The sequence below is a fragment of the Centruroides sculpturatus genome, unplaced genomic scaffold (assembly GCF_000671375.1).
Source record: "Centruroides sculpturatus isolate CEXI.00-Female unplaced genomic scaffold, Cexi_2.0 scaffold1731, whole genome shotgun sequence".
Classification (NCBI taxonomy): domain Eukaryota; kingdom Metazoa; phylum Arthropoda; class Arachnida; order Scorpiones; family Buthidae; genus Centruroides; species Centruroides sculpturatus.
The window spans coordinates 85,571-105,382 of NW_019385974.1; the positions used below are offsets into that span (position 1 = coordinate 85,571).

General features: G+C 30.1%; 1 protein-coding gene across 1 annotated transcript in view; it reads left to right on the forward strand.

Moving 5' to 3' along the window:
* Window positions 1–17,847, forward strand: part of LOC111612887 (RAC serine/threonine-protein kinase-like) — a 67,886-nt gene extending 50,039 nt beyond the window's left edge. Inside the window, 5 exon segments of the mRNA XM_023354169.1 lie at window positions 2,097–2,288; window positions 2,699–2,827; window positions 4,172–4,386; window positions 8,690–8,777; window positions 15,692–17,847. Of these exon segments, the coding sequence (XP_023209937.1) occupies window positions 2,097–2,288; window positions 2,699–2,827; window positions 4,172–4,386; window positions 8,690–8,777; window positions 15,692–15,898 (831 nt within the window). The 3' untranslated portion in view covers window positions 15,899–17,847.
* The last annotated feature ends 1,965 nt before the right edge of the window (window positions 17,848–19,812 follow it).

Consider the following 19,812-nt stretch of genomic DNA (forward strand, 5'->3'; position numbering starts at 1 on the left):
CAACATTTGTGGATGCCTTTACTTTTTTCATTATTACTTGCTGCAGTCAAATCAAATGTATCACAGCTTTAAAAACTCAATTACAAAAATTCAAATGAATATAGGTGATGAATTTAATCAGCTGATAGAAAAAAAACCAATAGAAGGATAATCTGTTAAAATTTGCATGTTAACACATCAAAATTTAGTGCAGAAAAGGTTTAATGTGTCACACAAGGGTTTGAGCATTTTTAATAAAAAGGAGTGCTGTATCTACCTACACATGCTCAAATTTTATGGGGTAAAATTCCTGCAGAATTGAACTGATAATTTTTTGAACATGTGTTTGGAGTAAACTGTGGTAAAGAAAAGGTATCACATGTGCATTCATTCATCAAATGGTTTAATATGCATTTATAAAAAATCTTATCTAAATATCATTTTACATATGTTTCTATGCAAATGTATAAAGTTTCTGTCCTTAGACATAACTGTATCGAACACCCACAACATAAATTTTCATTGTATGTATTTTAATACATACAATGAAAATTTATTAAATATGCAAAACTTACCCAGAAAGTAAAGCATTTGTGGAGAATGGATAAGGTTATTATTATGCCAATAGTCCTTTCTTGGAGAGTTACGAAAATCTAGAAACAGCTTCACAATGGTAGACATCACACTAAAGAAGACTACCATACTAAACACATATCACATTGTCAGGAAATTCTTAATTGCAGATATATACACGAATGGCATGCAAATGAATTTTTTTCTATAGTTACGCCTTGACTTCTGGTTCAGCATAGCAGTAGGCACTGGTATATATGCCATGTAGAATACTCTATCAACCCTATAATAATAATAATAATCATCATCATATACAAATATAAACAAAATTATTATTTTGATATTTTACTTTGAATGTTGAAATATTTACTATTTAATCAAATGTTTTTAAGTGCTTGAAAATTAATTTATTGGAATTAAGCCAGTTAAATAATGTCAGATAATATTTTAATAAATATCTTAAATTTTTTAAATAAATAAATGGGTCATAATTTAAATCATTTATTTATCATGTTTTCTTGAGTCTAAAGTGATGTTTATTTGGTCTCAAAAATTGGAGAATACATTAGAACCACGCACACAAGTCAACTTAATTCAACTTCTTCATTCTTTCTTCATTCAAATTATTTGCTTGTATTATGACATTGGTATAGATATGATATACATCCCTATTACTACAACTAGTTTTTTGGTTTTGAAATGGTTGATTGTCTTGTTCACTTGGATTGCTGTAGTACAAGATATCCAGCAGGTGAATCTCTTATGAAGCTGTGTTTAAGCAAAGAGTTATCCACTATGCTTAAGAACATATAACAGCTATACTAGATATTTAGTATGACAATGAAATATTTTGTTTGTGCATACTGACATGAAATATTGCTATTAAAATGTTGATTGTATGGTAATTGGACTGCAATATTCAAATTGCCACTGTTGTCTGTCTGTCTGCCTTTAATCTTTGGAACAGAGTTAGATAGGTAAGAATTGAGACCAAATATGAGAATCTTGGAGCCATAGGCCCTAATTAACTGTATATGAACTTTCAATCCAGACCAGAAGTTACATGATTTTTTTTTTAAAATTAAAACATTAAGAATTGCAGTTTGGTATTGTGACAATGTCACAATAAATAATTACATGTACTATTTACTTAAACTTAAATTCAATGTAGGCTAGTTTTGACTGATAGTTGTATTGGTCCACAATTCTCTGTACCTGATAATGGAGTCAGAGAATTATACCTGTAAATTCAAATTCATTTGAAAATGTGGTCATTATGAAGCATTGTAAATGTGAAAATTAAAATTTTTCAAAAAATGCTGTAGTACTGTGATTTTCAAAAAATTATTTTGTGTTTAAATGAATTAACTTTTTGTGGCTACATTACATTCACAAGCTAATCTCCTCCTCTTTGGGTGTGCATTAGCTTTGATGATACATTACAATTGAGAAAGCTGTGTGTGTCTGTGTCTATGCATGCACACACACATATATATTATTTATTTAAATGATTAAGGTAATACATATATAATTTTTTTTTCTAGTCTTTGAAGTATTCATTCCAGACTGCAGATAGGCTATGTTTTGTTATGGAATATGTCAATGGTGGAGAATTATTTTTTCATCTGTCTCGAGAAAGAATATTCAGTGAAGAAAGAACAAAGTTTTATGGAGGAGAAATTCTTTTAGCATTAGATTATCTTCATACTCAAGGAATCATCTACAGAGATCTAAAGGTCAAATATTTTCACATGCAGTATTTTAGAATAATGTTTTTAAAGATTGTATTGTATATAACTATTATTTATTAATGACGATTAAAAGGTACATATAAAAGATATTTACAAGTATTAAATATTTTAAAATATATTCATTCTTGTTAAAAATAAACTTGTTGCTTTTATTTGTGTTGATAATTTTTGTAATAATTGTTTTATTGTTATAATGTTGCTGTCATTTAACTATTGGATATAATAAAAATTTGCAAAATTAAATTTATTATTGATAATTTATAATTCTTTTTATCAAAGAATATTGTAATTACCCTCTGTAACAAAGATTGCCTTTAATATTAATAAAGTATTTTAATAAATAATTCTTTTTATCAAGTTTGAAAAGCATTCATTAATTTACTTTTATTCTTTAGTTAGAAAATTTATTACTAGACAAAGATGGCCATATCAAGATAGCTGATTTTGGATTATGTAAAGAAGACATCAGTTATGGTGCCACCACAAAAACATTTTGTGGAACACCAGAATATTTAGCACCAGAAGTGAGTTTCATGTTTGTGTTGCTTGCTTATGTAATAATATAATGCTCCAGTATAGTTTAAAATTACTATTCTGTGCAAATAATTTTGTAAACCTTTTTATAAACAGATTTTATGATGATTAAAAGTAAAATTTAATAAAAACTAATGTAATTGAATGTAAGAGCAAAAACATATTTTATTCAAAACTGGTAATATTTTTATTTTCATTTTCTCAGCTGAAATTTTTCACTTGGGATCTTGAAACAAGGAAATGTTAGTATGGATGTTAGTGTGTGGGTGGGAGGGCATGATTTTGTTCACCCGCTTTGTATTCCCTTACTTCTTAATTCCTGTGCATTTTATTGAAAATTTTTAGTATTTTGCAGAGAGGCTTGTTTGTATATTAAGGAATTGATGCTATTAAATTACGGTGGTTAAAGGTTGGGTAGGGAGATAAAGTCGTGTGTTATATCTTGATGGAGTCACACTTAATGAAGATTTTACTCATTATTAGCATTTACAATTTTTTTATAAGTCATTTCTACTTTCAAAGTTAAGCTTTTTGCCATTTTATAATAATTAATAAAATCTTATAATTGATGGCACCACTCACTTTTGCCAGGAAAAGTTAAACAACTCATTGCTGGATATTTTTAATATTCATAATTCACTCTCAGGTTATCTTAGTGTAATGTAACATAGAATTGAAGTTTAGATTTATAAAGCAGCTTAACAAGATATAATTCTGCTAAATTGTATACATGTTTAAATAACAAGATAAGAAATTGCAAATGATTTTAACAAATAACAAAACTTACAGCCACATTTACATTAATTTGGAAGAATCTATAAGAAATGTAAATAAACATAGAAGTATTTGAAGATAGTAAGTTTATGTATATTATTTAACTTCAAATATCCAATATGATTAAATTTAGATTTTTTAAAGCAATTTAAATATGACATTTTTATTGTGTAAATATTTTAAAATGAACCAGCAAGCATACTAATATTTTACTTATTAAGCAATTTTTAGAAAAATGTGTTATGAATTAGAAAGATTAATCATCTGAATAATGTGAAATGACAAGTAACAACTGGATTAAACATACAGAGATAAACTAATTACAGTTTCAATTTTGTAGATCTGTTACAGCTTTTAAAAAATAGAGAAGATAAACAAAAAAATGCAGTAAAGTAATAATCATTTTGCATATAATTAAAATTTTTTATATAATAATTTAGAATTATTGTTATAATAACTATAAATAGGTATAATTGTTTAAATTTTCAAATTCTTGTAACATAAACTCTGTTATTTTTGTTTATGCTTGGAAAATGAAAAATTTCTTTATTTCCTTTCAGGTTTTAGAAGATACTGATTATGGTTTAGCTGTTGATTGGTGGGGACTTGGAGTTGTTATGTATGAAATGATGTGTGGAAGACTACCATTCTATAATCGAGATCATGATATATTATTTGAGTTGATTCTTGTGGAAGAAGTCAAATTTCCAAAATCTCTTACTCCTGATGCCAAAAATCTTCTTAGTGGTTTACTAATTAAAGACCCCAAGAAAAGGTAGGTTCAATACACAGTTAAACCTTGTATGTTTTTTCCTCGGGGGAACTGAAAAAAGTACTGTGTAAGTGAGAAAAAATGTACAAGTGAACTACAGTGATACCTTGGTTTTTGTCGATAATCCATTTGAAAGCAATCGGTGAAGTCCGAAATCGACAAAAACCGAGGCAATTATTTCCATATGAATCAAATGTAAATCCAGTTAATTTGTTCTAGACCATGGGTGGCCAACAGTTTTTGCCCCCGGGCCAAATTGGAAAGAGAACTTTTTCTACGGGCCGAACCAGAGGCTGCCGTAGGAAGATTTTGAGGATCTCATTGTTGTGTCGCCCCGTAGAGACTGAATTGTAGATAGAGATTACAGATACATTTTTCGCATTATGATGCTTTATCAACACTCTACACTGTACTTACGAGATTCGTAATGGAAGGTTAACTCTAAACGCACAGTGAGTTGATTTTTTTTTAGATGGAATTTTTCATCGAGCTATTCGGACTTCAGTACCTAATATTGAAAGATTGATTGCGGGCCACATAAATTCGTTAGATAGGCCGGATCTGGCCTGGGGCCGTATGTTGGCCCGGCCCGTTCTAGACACTTTAAAATACAAACCAAAAACACATTTTATAGATACTAAATATAGTGTAATACTAAAAACAATAAGAAATTAATATAAAATGAATGTAAAAGACTAATGTGATGACCTCCAAAACAGAATTGCCATCTAACTGTTTTTGATTGATCCAAATTTAATAACAACTATTTGACTTCTTCAATTGTTTATGATCTCTCAATTTTCATTAGCATATTCATGCCTTTTGCTACATTCATTTCCTTTATTGCTTTTTTTCCGCAATGGAACTTATCAAGGATAGCGACTTCCCATACATGTGGTCGATTTTAGTAATCTTAATGCTGCTCTAGTATTTTTCAATTATTTCCTTCAACTCGGTTATGTTCCTGGCCTTCTTCTTCAAAGGGCTACTGGCTCCAGAAACTTTTTTTCATTCCATGAAGGAGCTAAAAGGAAAGGAAAGCAATGGAATTGTTTGGCTAGAGGTATGGGGTAATGCTCACACAATTAGAAACTATGCCATATTGAGCAGGAAAACACGTGGGTCGCTCTTTGTTTTTGCAAAATTAGCAGCAAGTTTATGTGGACATGCTGATGAAATCTGAGGCAACTGACAAAAATTGAGAGAGATTTTTTGTGGAAAAAAATCAACGATAAGCAAGTCAACGAAAACCGAGGTATTACTGTACTTTGAATTGCTTTCAGGGAGTATATAGTCATCACAAAGTATGGTGTAGCACAAATTAACAATGTACAACTAAATTTCTCTGTGGAATTCTTTACAAAGTTTTATTTTACTATATGCATAATACATTTCAACAGCAAATAAAAGGGAAAGTAACACAATGTGAAGTTAAATCATGTTACTTTTAAAAAAATTGATTACTTTTTTTTTTTAATGGACTTGTCTGATGTCACAATTTGATGTTATATACTATACCAGCTATAACTCCAGTTTTGTGGAAGAATGAAGTCATTCTGAAGATTAATTCACACTGACAGCAAATAGTGAAAATGAATGAGAAACTAGAAAGCAATTTTTATTTACTTAGCAAAATTGGTTCCCACTACAAAACAAAAAGGAGAGATTTTCTATGTATTGAATTGGTGGAGCAATTTGCTAAACAGGAAAATTCATCGGAAACAACATTACATGTTACATATAATTCACTCTGCCAAAAAAATGCAAAAAACAATATGTTATCAGTGTGGACTAACAAGAAGTGAATACATAATTTGCTTTTTCACTTTTTTTTATAATCTCTTAAAATTTTTCTGTTTCAGAATGAATAATGGAAAATTGAGGGAAAAAGTTCTGTGGTATGCTGAAAAATATGTTGAAATGTGAAATTGTATAATGAAGTGTTTTTCTTTATAATGGAGAATGTATCATAAAGAAAATATTTAATGTATAATTGTTGAAATGTACAACTGAGAAACATATAAACAGGGTTTGACTGTGATTTTAAAAAATTTAACATTTTAACTCAAAATTTTAGGATAAAATTAGAATAAATATAAAACACAAACTAATTATCATGTTTTTAAGATAAATATTCTTAATGATTCTCACATTTTAAACTGTTATTTTATATCTTCATTTATATTTTATCATCAGAATAAAGTTAATCTTAACTTTAAGAATTCAGTAATTTAATAAATAACCTGAAATTTTATATTATTATTTTTATTTGTATTTATATAAGGACCTTGAATAAGTTCTTGCTGTTTTTTTTTTGTGAAAATTAACACTTTATTTAAAAAAAGTCGTAATAAACACATCACTGAAAGTATTGTCCATCACTAGCCACTACTTTCTCCCATCGTTCTGGCATCATTTGAATTCCATGTCGGAAAAATGACACGTTTTTTGAGGCTATCCAAGAATCAACCCATTTTTTGGCATCTTCATAAGAACGAAAGTGCTGCTCAGCCAGGCCATGTGACATCGATCGGAACAAGTGATAATCGGAAGGGGCGATGTCTGGTGAATATGGCGGGTGGGGTAGGACTTCCCATTTAAGCATTTCCAAGTACGTTTTCACCGGTTGTGCAACATGTGGCCGAGCATTGTCATGTTGCAAAATCACTTTGTCGTGTCTCTGCTCATATAGCGGCCGTTTTTCCTTCAATGCTTGGCTCAAACGCATCAATTGTAGTCGATAGCGATCTCCCGTGATAGTTTCATTTGGTTTGAGCAGCTCATAATAAACTACACCTAGATGATCCCACCAAATGCAGAGCAGAAGCTTCGAACCATGGATATTCGGCCTTGCTGACGATGTTGATGCATGACCGGGCTTACCCCACGATTTTCTACGCTTAGGGTTATCGTAGTGTATCCACTTTTTGTCACCCATTACGATACGATGCAGAAAACCTTTTCTTTTCTGCTGTTGAAGCAGCTGTTCACATGTGAAAAGACGGCGTTCGACATCTCTCGGCTTCAACTCGTACGGCACCCAATGTCCTTGCTTTTGAATCATTCCTAATCCTTTTAAACATTTCAAAACTGTTGTGTGAACAACAGATGGCGTTACGTGGTTCTGGTAACGCCATCTGTTGGAAAACAGCGAGAACTTATTCAAGGTCCTTATAAATATAATTTTAGTAGTTTGCAAAAGATGAAGTAAGACATTAAGATAAGATGACAATAAAAATATATAAATAAAATTTACTGAAGTTACAAAATTGTCTTTGTGTTTTGTCATTACAAATGTCAGTGACTTCCAAAAACAATTTTCACTTGCAGAGATGACCTTTCATTTGAGGCTACATCTCTGCAATAAAATGCAAAATGATAAAAGTGTCTTCTGGCAATTATGCCAATATTATAATTCACAATAAATTCATTCATTCAAATAAGATTCATTAAATATAAATCTTTTTTATATATAATATAATATATTAAATATAAATGAATTTGGAAACCAGAAATTGCTCTCATGTTTCCAAATACAATTGGCTTGAATTCTAAAATCATTTGTAGATGTTTTGAAAAAGCACTGTATAAGAAAGTGAATTTGTCTTGAATAGCTGTCATTGTTTCAACATTTTCATTTATAAGACAAAGAATACAAAATTTTTTTAATCATATATTGATGCTGACTGGTAAACTTATGGTGACTTGTGTAGTAATAGATGCATCATATCATACCAAAGCCTAAGAGGAAGTCTAAACATCACTAACAGTAGTCAGTCAATTATCCCATTTACAGAATTGTCAGAGACATTAAGATGTGTTTCAGTTTGTTTTTTTTTTTATTGTAAAATTTTGTCTGCATTTTTATAAAACAAATTTTATTATTGTGTATTATTTATCATGAAGTATCAGAAATATAATATTTGTAATATGGCATGTTTTAACAACTGTATTAACAGTTTGGTGATCAGAAAGTGATTTTTTGTTTTTATATCCTAATATGATAGAATTGTTACGTACATGTAGATGTATTGTGTTTGTTGTTTTTGGAAATTAGTTGAGTTTTAGCATGACATAATGCATTATAATTTTTTCTATTTAAAAAGATTGGATACAGAGTGGGACCAGTTAATGTTGTCTAGTAGAATTTCAGGAATGGATTATTAATGATAAGATGATTTCTTTTCCAATCTTAATGATATAAAAATATTACTATATTTAAAAAATTTTTAAGTGTAATTTTTCAAAATACTAATTAATATTTACAAAATGAAATAAATACTATTTGTATAATTTTTATTCTTAGGCTTGGTGGAGGTCCTGATGATGCAAAAGAGATTATGATTCATTCATTTTTCAGAGGAATGAATTGGCAAGATCTTTTAGAGAAAAAAGTAAGTTAATTAAATATTTCACTGACAAACTTTGGGAGGTTATAAAGGATGTAAAAAGAAATCTTTGTTAATAATATTTTTACTTTATAATTCACTATTGCATCACTATTGGATTTTAAATGTGCATAAAATAATTGGGAGACAATGTAGATTTCCACCTTGTTGCATCATAGATAAAGTTGGCCAAATTTTCTGATTAAGGTGAAAGAACAGTGTGTAGAGATGCCTTGAAAGATGCCAAGCATATCTTTCATGGTATACCTCATAAGAGATGCCTTATAGGCATTTAACATAGAACAGAAAAAAGTAATGAATGAGAAGTCTTTAGACTGTATGAACAATGATATTCTGTCTGTCAAATTTAACTTATCATTCCAACTTTGCATCAGTACATCATTGCAAGAAACAGGTTACTTCTTTTGAAGATTTGATGGGTAAGGAATTGCACAGCAGCTATGCTTGTGCAAGAAGAGCTTAATTTTTATACAAGCTACTGTGCAATTTGCTTGTGCTATGGAGGCAATCATGTCACCATGTGAAATATACCACATGGTCATTGCCTTCATCCATGTAGCCAATAGCATGTACAGGCCTTAGGTCCTTGTGACTGCCTAGTGTGATTATAGTTTGTACAATAGTATTTAGAATAGGTTCAGTTGTAGACTATATGATTAGATCTTTTGGTTTTTAAGCTTGTAATATAAACATTTATAAAATAAATCTAGCTAATGTCTAATATACAGTATATACTATATTTACTCAAATATAATATGCTACTGAATCCAAAATGCACCTTAATTTCTATATCCATGAAATTTGTTTTATTTTAAAAAATAGGGAACTTGACATTTATGTCATCAGAATCACATCTGTTGACATAAATTTACGTGGTATTTATTGCAGAGTAAATAACTTATGTATTACTGTCTTCCATGGTATTGAAGTCAGAAACCTCTTCACTTTTTGTATTAGGTTTTGAATCAATCCTGGATTTGATGCATCTTTTTACATGTAATCATTCTCAGTGCTGTTTTAAGGATCAGAATGCAACTTTTCTTGAAAGAGTTCTACAAATTTCTTGGGCTTTTCATCCAGGTACAGGAATACCCCAGGTTATGTACATAATATGTTTTATCAAATAACAGTTGTCATGTGAATGCCATTTCCCATACATTTTTTATTATTATTATTTAAAGAAAGTTTCACCTCATGGAAAGTTTTTGAGCAATGACTGTATGGTTTCACGCCCCAGTGTTCTGCAGAGGATGCCCTCGTTAAGTTGTGTGATACTCTATAGCAGGAGTGTCCAGCCTGCAGGCCACATGTGGCCCAATAAACGTGTAAATAAAACAGACAGATTTTTTAATTTAATTTTATTTATTTCAATGGCATAAATTCAAAAAAAGAAGTTTCACAAAGCCATAAACCTTTATACATATTTAATTTTTGAGTGGAAAGGAAATATTTTCAAATACTTGGAAATGTGTGAATGAGGAAGGAGTACTAAATAAAGCTGAAGTTGAGACTCAAAAAATTATAGACCCAAATTTGGAGAAAGGAGAGTAAGACCAAAAGATAAAAAGTAGTGAGAAAGGTTACATAGACTTTCAGTTAAGCAAATATGGACCCTTAATTTCCCAACCTTCCTCACTTCTTTATCTTCTGTCCTTTCTCTCCTTTCCCCGTATTTGGGTCTATAATCCTTTGAGTCCAACTCCAGCTTTATTTGGTACTCCTTCCAGTGTTTCATGATTTTGCTACTTTGCGCCAAAGTTGGCTACCCTTTTTTTATTTTGGCGTAAAAAATATGATTTGGTGCATTGGCTACTTTTTGTGCTACATCTAATTTATAAATATATTAATTGAATAAACCTTTTGTCATTTTTTATTAATCAGAGACCCAAATAAAACAAATATTTGTGTTTTTCAAATAAATTTTTGTTTGTCTCCTTTATAATAAATGAATTTATCTATTTCTAAGTGTCTGTAGAAGTAATTTTTTAAAATATCCTTTTTCATGATAAAGATTTTAATACTTATTACTATAATCTAGACATGTTAATCCTTAAATGTACAAGTACTGTAAGGTCTCGTTTTATGCTGATTTTTTTATGCAATTTTGAAGTTGTGCGGTTTGTATTTCATCCAAATTTTTTATGGACAAACAAACATATAAACTTGTTTAGGAAGCCCGCGTATAGACAGTCTCCAAAAATCGTGGAACGCTCAAAGCTCACTCCATTTGTTCCACTGACATATAACGTTTATGGATGTAAAGGACAGCTAGATCTACCTTAATCGCTTTAGTTCCTAGCAATTTTTGATATAAATGTAATTAAACATTAAAAATACTTAAAACTAAAAAAAACGAAAGAAATGCGTTAATTTTGAAGAAAAAGCTTCAAAGTTTAACTTCCTTTGTCTTGCCCTTCTGTGAAATTTAACACCGATGAGTCAGTTTATACATCTGGATGACCTTGAACACAGCTGGAGTTGGATTTCCCGGGGCATTCTCATAAACGTCGCGGGAGGACAAGGGTTTAAAGTAGGGTGAAGCTGGCCGTATATTTTTTAATATTTTTAAAAAATTTGGAGACTTAAAAAACATTCCAAAAATAAAAAAAAAATGTAAAACTATATTACTTTTCAATAAAATTAACTGAATTAAGTTTGAATACAAGTTTATTTTAAGCTTTTATATGAATTTCTTTCAGACATTCGAAGTAATTTATTAAGCAGCCTATTTCTTTTAATTTCTGCAAACTTTTTTTATGCGGTTTTAAGTTAATTTTAATTCGTTGTTTTGGTTTTATGCGATTTTAGAAAATTACGGAATGTATCCCTACTTTTTCAAGGCAAGTAAAGTCTTTTTTTATGCAAATTTTTTATATGCGCTTTTCTGTAGAACGTATCCACCGCATAAAACGAGACCTTACAGTATATTTAAGGATTGGGCCACAAGTATATTATATATACTTGTGGCCCAAAACTCCATGACATCTTCCAATGTGGCCCAGAGAAACAAAAAGGTTGGACACCCTCCCTGCTCTATAGCAAGGAAAGAAGAGATCAATGTATCTGTTAGTATTTCTATATATCAAAGGTGTATTTGGCAATGCTTGGTGGCTTTCAATTTTAAAATTTATCAGAAAATACTACAAAATATTTTCTACATGCTCAAGGATTTCTTAAAGGACAGAACAGCTGAGCTTAAATTGTGCTTTGTTAAAAAAAAATACCTACTCCCTAAATAAAGGCTGTCCTAAAGGCTCGGTTTCTGGATTTCTACTCTGGAATGTTATAAATGCCTTGCTAGTTATCAGACTGTTTCTGTTTGTTGGTTATAAAATCATCTATATCATTAAAAAATAATTAATTATTGACAACTTGCCAAATTTTCATAAAACCCAGTCATTTTTAGTCTGTTTGGATACATCAGGGGTCTGCAACCTGCGGCTCTTTTAATGCATAATTGAGGCTCTTTTTAAATAATACAGTCGACCCCCCTATAAGATCATTGATTATTCCGTTTTATATGAATTCCATGTTGTACGAATCACTTAGATTTTACAAATACATGTACCGGGCTGTGAACGGCTCACGTATTTGTAAAATTTAAGTGACTCGTACAACATGGAATTCATATAAAACGGAATAATCAATGATCTTATACGGGGGTCGACTGTAAATTATCTAAATTAACAATAGCAATATATGCATAGCAATGCTATAAATTGTAACGCATCTANTTATCAAGTCTTAGATGGCACAAAGTGTAAAAATTAGACTATGCTCATGAGAAATGTTTATTGTATTGTAAATAGAAAGGTTTCCTTACTTTTATGACTGAAAAAACAGTTGTTGTTTGTCCCTAGAATTTGATTGTTTTTATTTAGATTGATTCTAGAATTTCTCAGTGTTACTCTTGTGTTGGCAAGTGGTCTGTAAGTTTTCTGCTTTTAGTTTTGTACTCTATTGGATATCTTATATAGAAGTTATTCTACTGTTTTATCAAGTAAGTTTATTATAATAATATTATTTCCGGAGAATATTATCTGTTTTCTTGTGTGTAAGATATAAAAAAACAGGTTTTTAGATAATTTTTCTTATTTGTTAGATTGGTAGAAAATCGCTATTCTACTTTTTCTAATTAATATGGCTGGAGAAAAGTAGAAGAAAATCAAGAATTTAGAAGTGAATGGACTGAATCCTATGCAGTTGTTTCAAATTTAACAGGATTTCCAGTGTGTTTAATATGTCAAGAAAAGTTTTCTAATAACAAAAAATCAAATGTACAAAGACATTTTTTAATTAAACACAAAGCATTTGCGAACACTTATCAAGAGGAAGAAGAAAGAAGAAAGGCAAAAGAACTTTAATGTAAAATGAACTTAAAGGTACATTTTCAAATTGGATAAAATCAAGTAGCAGTACAACTACTATTAGTTTTGTTGCCTCTCTAGAAATAGTGAAACAGAGAGTCATTTACGGATAGTGACTTTGTGAAAGATTGTTTTATTAAAATGTCTGAGTATCTTTTTTGCAATTTTAAAGATAAAACAGAAATAATTGCTAAAATAAAGAACATACCATTGTCTGCTAAAACTGTAAGAGACAGAACTAGTTGTATGGCAGATGTAACTAGTTAGTGAGTTACAGATTTAAGTTCAACACTAGGATTTTCTATTGCCTGTGAGGAGTCTTGTGATGCGAATTATATTGCACTGGTTGTACTTATTTGTAGATACGTTAACTCCTGGTGAGGATATAGAATCTGATGTTACCAGTTGTTTGAAAAGTAAAAATATTGATATTAATAAAATAGTATCAATTGCAACCAATGGAGCACCTAGTATGAAAGATGAAAAGAAAGGTTTTGTTTCTATGTTTAAAAAACAAATTTTGCATGACGTTTTTTCTTTTCACTGCATAATCCATCAAGAGGTACTTTGTTTGCAAACTTTTCTGAAGGAATAACATTAGTTTTGAACCTGGTTGTACAAATTGTGAACAAAATAATGGCAAGACCACTATATCATCTGCAATTTTGTGAATTAACGAAGTCAACAACCAATATCCTGATCTTTTACACAATAAAGTAAGGTGGCTTTCCAGAGGAGCAGTGTTAATGCGATTTGCTGCTTGCAATAAAGAAATAATTATTTTTAAAGCAAAAAGATCTCGAATACATTGAGCTCAATAATCACAATTGGTTACAAAAATTTTATTTTATGGTGGATATGACCTCACATTTAAACACACTAAACAAGAAACTTCCAAAGGAAGGAAAATACACCTATTTTGCTTTTAGAAGAAGTTTTTGCTTTTGAACAAAAATTACGTTTGTTTATCGCAGACTTAGAGAAAAAGACATTTTCCTATGTTGAAGAAATATCAACAGGATCATATTTCAATAGATTCAGCATATTTCGCACAAATAGTGATGAATATGAAATTAGGATTTGGTAAGAGATTTAAATAGTTTAGAAAGGAAAAGGCAATGTTATCACTTTTATTGAGACTAATCAAAATCAATTCTACCGATTTCAATATTTTACCTTTTAGTGATATTGATCAAGCAGTTTTTTCAACTAGAACTAGCAGATTTAAAAATCAGGGAAATGTAAAGTTCAAAATTTGTAAATCTTAAAAATGAATTAGAAAATTTAGAGAAACAGAAATCTTTTTTTGCTGTGCAGCATAAATGGTCAGAGATAGAAAATCTTAAAAGGCAAGATCAAGTTGTTTCTGATACTTGGAACAGTTTGCCTGATACTTACATTCAATTAAAAACTTATGCATTTGGACTTCTATCGATTTTTAGTTTGACATATTTTTGCAGACAGACATTTTCGAACATTAATTTTATTCAAAATAAACTAAGAAATCAGCTTAACGGTGTGAGTCCGATGTCTTGTTTGAAAATAAAAGTAATGTCGTATATTTACTGAATTTTGACAAACTTTCTCGAGAAATTCGGCAACAAAAATCTCATTAGAAACCATATATTATTCTTATTTTTTATGAAGTTATCTATTAACTTTTTTATCCATACAAGTTTAATATTATAAAATACTTGATATCTCAGCATACTGTTTGACCGACGAAAAATGTTAATTTATATGTAAGGATATTTAAAATCACTTATTTTTTACTTTAAATTAATAATTATATTTTATAATTACGACTATTGTAACATTGTTAATAAATAATTGAATTGCAGTGTATTTTATTACAGCACCTTTAAGCAAAGCACAAATAAACCCATTTTAACAAAAAATAACATGTTTTATGCTAAATTTTCAAAAATGTATTTTTCATAATTCATGTTGCTGACTTGCAGCTCTGTATATTTTGGTAAATATAATTTCTAAGATGGCTCTTTATGTAAAGAAAGGTTGCCGACCCCTGGGATACACCATGCAAAAACCAGACAGGTGGCAATACTTTGAATGGATGAAGTGTCATATTGGTGGGGATAGTTAAGTTGGATCATGGCAGAGGTAAAAAATATGCATGTTTTATTGTGAGATAGTCGTAACCTGGAACACCTGTACTTATAACATTACAGTAATAGATTAATGTGACTGAGTTGACTTATTAAATATTTTCTATTATGAATATTAGTCTAATAAAATCAATAAAATGATGCAATGAAATTAGTCACAGAGAAATAATATGTATAGCACTAGAGGTTGCTATTATGACATATTACAACAAATCTATGACTTGTCCTGTTTTTCAGAGATGTACCTGAAAATGTGTTACATTTGAGTAAATATGATGATTAGGTTTAAAATGCTAACTGTTTTTTTGTACTAATAAAATATTTATGTATAAAATATAAATATATCATTAAATAATATAATTTTTGAAGATAGTTTTTATTACATCAATTTTTTTTTCTATTAAAGGTAACACCACCATTCAAACCACAAGTGACCAGTGATACAGATACAAGATACTTTGATCAAGAATTTACAGGAGAGTCTGTAGAACTTACACCACCAGATCATGGACCTTTAAATTCGATAACCGAGGAGCTGGAACAACCATATTTCCAACAGTTTTCTTTTCATGGCAGCTCCAGTGCTCTAGGGCGGAGTGTAGATCATTGCTGAGATTTTGAGCCTTTTAGTCAGAGTCTATGTAATTTCAAAATGGCAGCAAAATGGCTAATCACCCGATATCACTGATTCTTACTGAATCAAAAGAAAGCCAAATTAGCTTGTCATTTTCTTGTAGCCAAATTGTACAGTGTTAATACAGCACAAAGAAGAGGTGAGACTTTGTGCTGTTTTATGTTTGAAATCCTTTAAAGATATAGTACCAACATAATTTGGAAAGTTCCAATGTACAACTCCATGCTAGTCTCAATGTTTGACAAATACTAGTTTGACCACTCATAACAAGCAAGCCTTCCAAATATTTGAAAAGAATTTTTGTCAATTATCTCCTCTTGCTTGTGCATATTTTTGTACATGAAACTGTAAATACAAATGTGCATATAATCCATATCCTTCACACTAACACAGTCTCTGATCGGAAAGAATTGCACAATATACTTCGTTGTTTCGTAATTGACCAGACTATCAGATTAAAAAACAAAAATTAAAAGTTTGAGTATCTGTTAAAGTTTTTTTTTTAATTTTATAGTTTTAATTTCAGCATTTTTACTTAAAAATTTACTTAAAATCTTTGTGTAATTTTACCATCAAACAGAGTGTTAAACATTTGAATGGTGGTTTATTTTAAATAATTATTAAAATAATAGAAAATACATTAATATAACAAAAATATATATATATATATAAAAATATATATTTTCATTTTCCTATTAATTAATTACTAGATAAGTAAATGTATATCTCAAGGCCAAATTCTTTTTAACGTTAGATCTACTTGCCGTCACTTCAAGAAGCACAGTTTACAGTTGTTTCTTTTTAATTAAAAATTTTTTTTTAACAAAATTAACATAAATTTATTACTTTTGAAAATTCTCTATTTAAATTTTATATAATTATTATTAATAAATTCTATATTTGTATAAAAATTGTTAATTTCTTCTTCCTAAATCATTAACATTTATTCCTTGTGGTTTAACTTTTTAAACAAGATCACTGCCTATATGTGTGATTTATATTATTGTTATTTAAAACTCATAACTTAGGTTAATTATGGCACGTGTATAAAATTTACATCTTTTGAATGTGTTTTGTTGAATTCGATCGGAATTTGTGAAGATGAATGTTTGCCATACTAAACTAGAATGAAAGATTTATCATTCTTTAATTTTGAATTAGTATATATATACATATCTGTATATTTTTCGTTTTCTTTTTTTTTCAATAAGTTAATTGATATTCTATTAAAATTATGGGAATAAATTTACTAATTTACTTTATTTAATGTAAAGTAGAGAATCGCACCTAAATGCAAAATTTCCAGCAAAGAAACACTTAACTTCAATGTTGGAATGTTTTGAGCCACTATTTTATCGGCCCTCTTCGGGAAATGTAAAACGAAAAAACTTTTATAAATAGAACGTAGCTGCCTTCTAATTTTAAAAGTTGTTGTTTATTATTTTTTTCTCTTCAAACTTGCTGTTATTAATTTAAATGGGAACGAATATCTTGCAGTGTTCGATTTTGTTTCCATTTATTCATTTAGAACAGGCATGGCCAACATACGGCCCGTCTAATGAATTTATGCAGCCCACGATTAATCTTTCAATATTAGCTACTGAAGTCCGAATAGCTCGATGAAAAATTCTGACGCCTAAAAACAAAAAGTGAACAACTCACTACAAATCTCTAAGTACAGTGTAGAACGTTGATAATGCATAATAATGTGAAAAATGTATCTGTAATCTCTATGTACAATTTAGTCTCTACGGGGGACACCACAATTAGATCTCACACCACCTCAAAAGCTTCCCTAGGAAGATTTTGGTTTGGCCCGTGAAAAAAGTTATCTTTCCAATTTGGCCAGGGGGCAAAAACTGTTGACCCTCCCTTGTTTTTGCACATGAAGAGATTTTTTTCTAAGCACTACTCCTGATGCTCAATTGTACCACTCAGATATTAGAGCTTACTCACTTATGTTTTTATTTTGACAAACACACACCTAAAAAAAGGGGAGAATCCATGGGTAGTCCTATTTCAGGGAATCTCGTGAACTGGTCTTATGACAATTGGAGGAGCGGTCCTTAATAAACATCAAACATTATATCCTTATTTACACCCAATACGTTGATTACATTTTGATTGTATGGAGAAATAGATCAGATGTTGGGGACTGTTAAAGGTGTTTAATAATAACTACAAATTAACACTAAAATTGGATCAAGAAAGCTACAATATCATTAATTTCTTAGACATCAAGATTCAAGTAGCAGATAATAAGTTCAACACCACAATTTACCACAAACCTACTTACGTTTCCCTATTCACGTTGACCAATTCAGCTGACCTGTGTTCATATAAGGCATCCACTTTCTGCACACTGGTAGCGAGAGCCTACTCGCATTCTGCTGAGATGTCAGATACCAGCAAGGAACTAGAGCATCTGAAACAAGTTGTGTCTAAAGATGGGTACAGCTGCTCATTTATCAACAATCTAGTATCCAAACATCTGGCTCTGTCATCTAACACCAATAACTTTAACAAAACAGAAGCTAATTGTAGGTGGTCCTAACCTACAAATCGTCCTTCATCACACATACAGGAGGATTGCAAAAGATTTAAACATACTCGTAACATACAATAGAAAACCCAATGTTTTCCACCTTCTATATAATGCAAAGGATGACACTGAGGATGCAAGAGCTCCTGGGATTTACTGCATCCTACCACAAGACGATAGGTTCGACAGAATACTATTGTATATAGGATCCACGTACAGATCGCTGCAAACCAGGCTAAAAGATCGCAAATATGAAGTACAAAAAGGAAACATTAATACAGCTCTTCACGTTACGCCAGCGATCTGGGAATTTCCCCCTATTGGGACCAAGCTATGCTAATACACAAGGTCTTCAACTGGTAAAATATTAGAAGAGGTAGATATCTGCAAGGCAGACAGGAATGGAGTCTGCATGAACACAGATGCCGTTTGTGTACAAAATGCATGGAAATACTATTTAGACTCATAAAATATACGTCATCACAGTCTATTCGAACTTATTTGAAACTTTTAAAATTAGAAGACGGCTACATTCTATTTATAGAACGGTTTTTCCATCTTACATTTCTCGAAGAGGGCCAATAAAATAGTGGCCAAAAATGTTTGAACATTGAAGTTAAGCATTTCTTTATTGGAAATTTTGCATTTAGGTGCGATTCTCTACTCTACACGTACAGTTCCAGTTTTCTGGTAAAGTTGTTGTTTATTATTTAATGTATGTTTTGGGGGTGCTTATGTGCTTGGTGCTGAATAAAAATAATCAGAAAGTATAGAGTACGTAAGGTCATTGATATTGGAAAGATAATTCAAAATATTTTCAAATTTGAAAATACATTCATAAAATGCTTTTATACATGTATAGATATATACATTTTCTTCTTTCTTTTTTGTTAAAAGCGATGTCATTAAGATATTGTTAACATGACAATACATATAAATTTGTATGTGCATTCACTGTACAAAACCTAATGGGTTGAAAAAAAAATTAGAGAATGTTACCATTCAAATCGACCGGGGCAATAGCATCTGTCAACAATTTGTTATTCTGTTAGACAGCCGAATCGTGAAAATATAACAAGAGAGCTGTCTATATCATTGATGGTAACGAAAGAAATATTATTCCTTTGTATGAATGCCGTTAATAAAGTGATGACTGAGAGTTTAAATATGTGGCAGCTGAACTTGATAGTAAAAACTAACAATATGATTTCATTCAATAGTGCAATGATATGAATGAAAATCAATAAAGAGACTTTACAGTGTTTTTGTAGCCAAATTGTTATTTTCACGAAATAAAATATCACAATACAATAAAATTGTTGCATTTTAAGAAAATGTGTTATTGTTACAT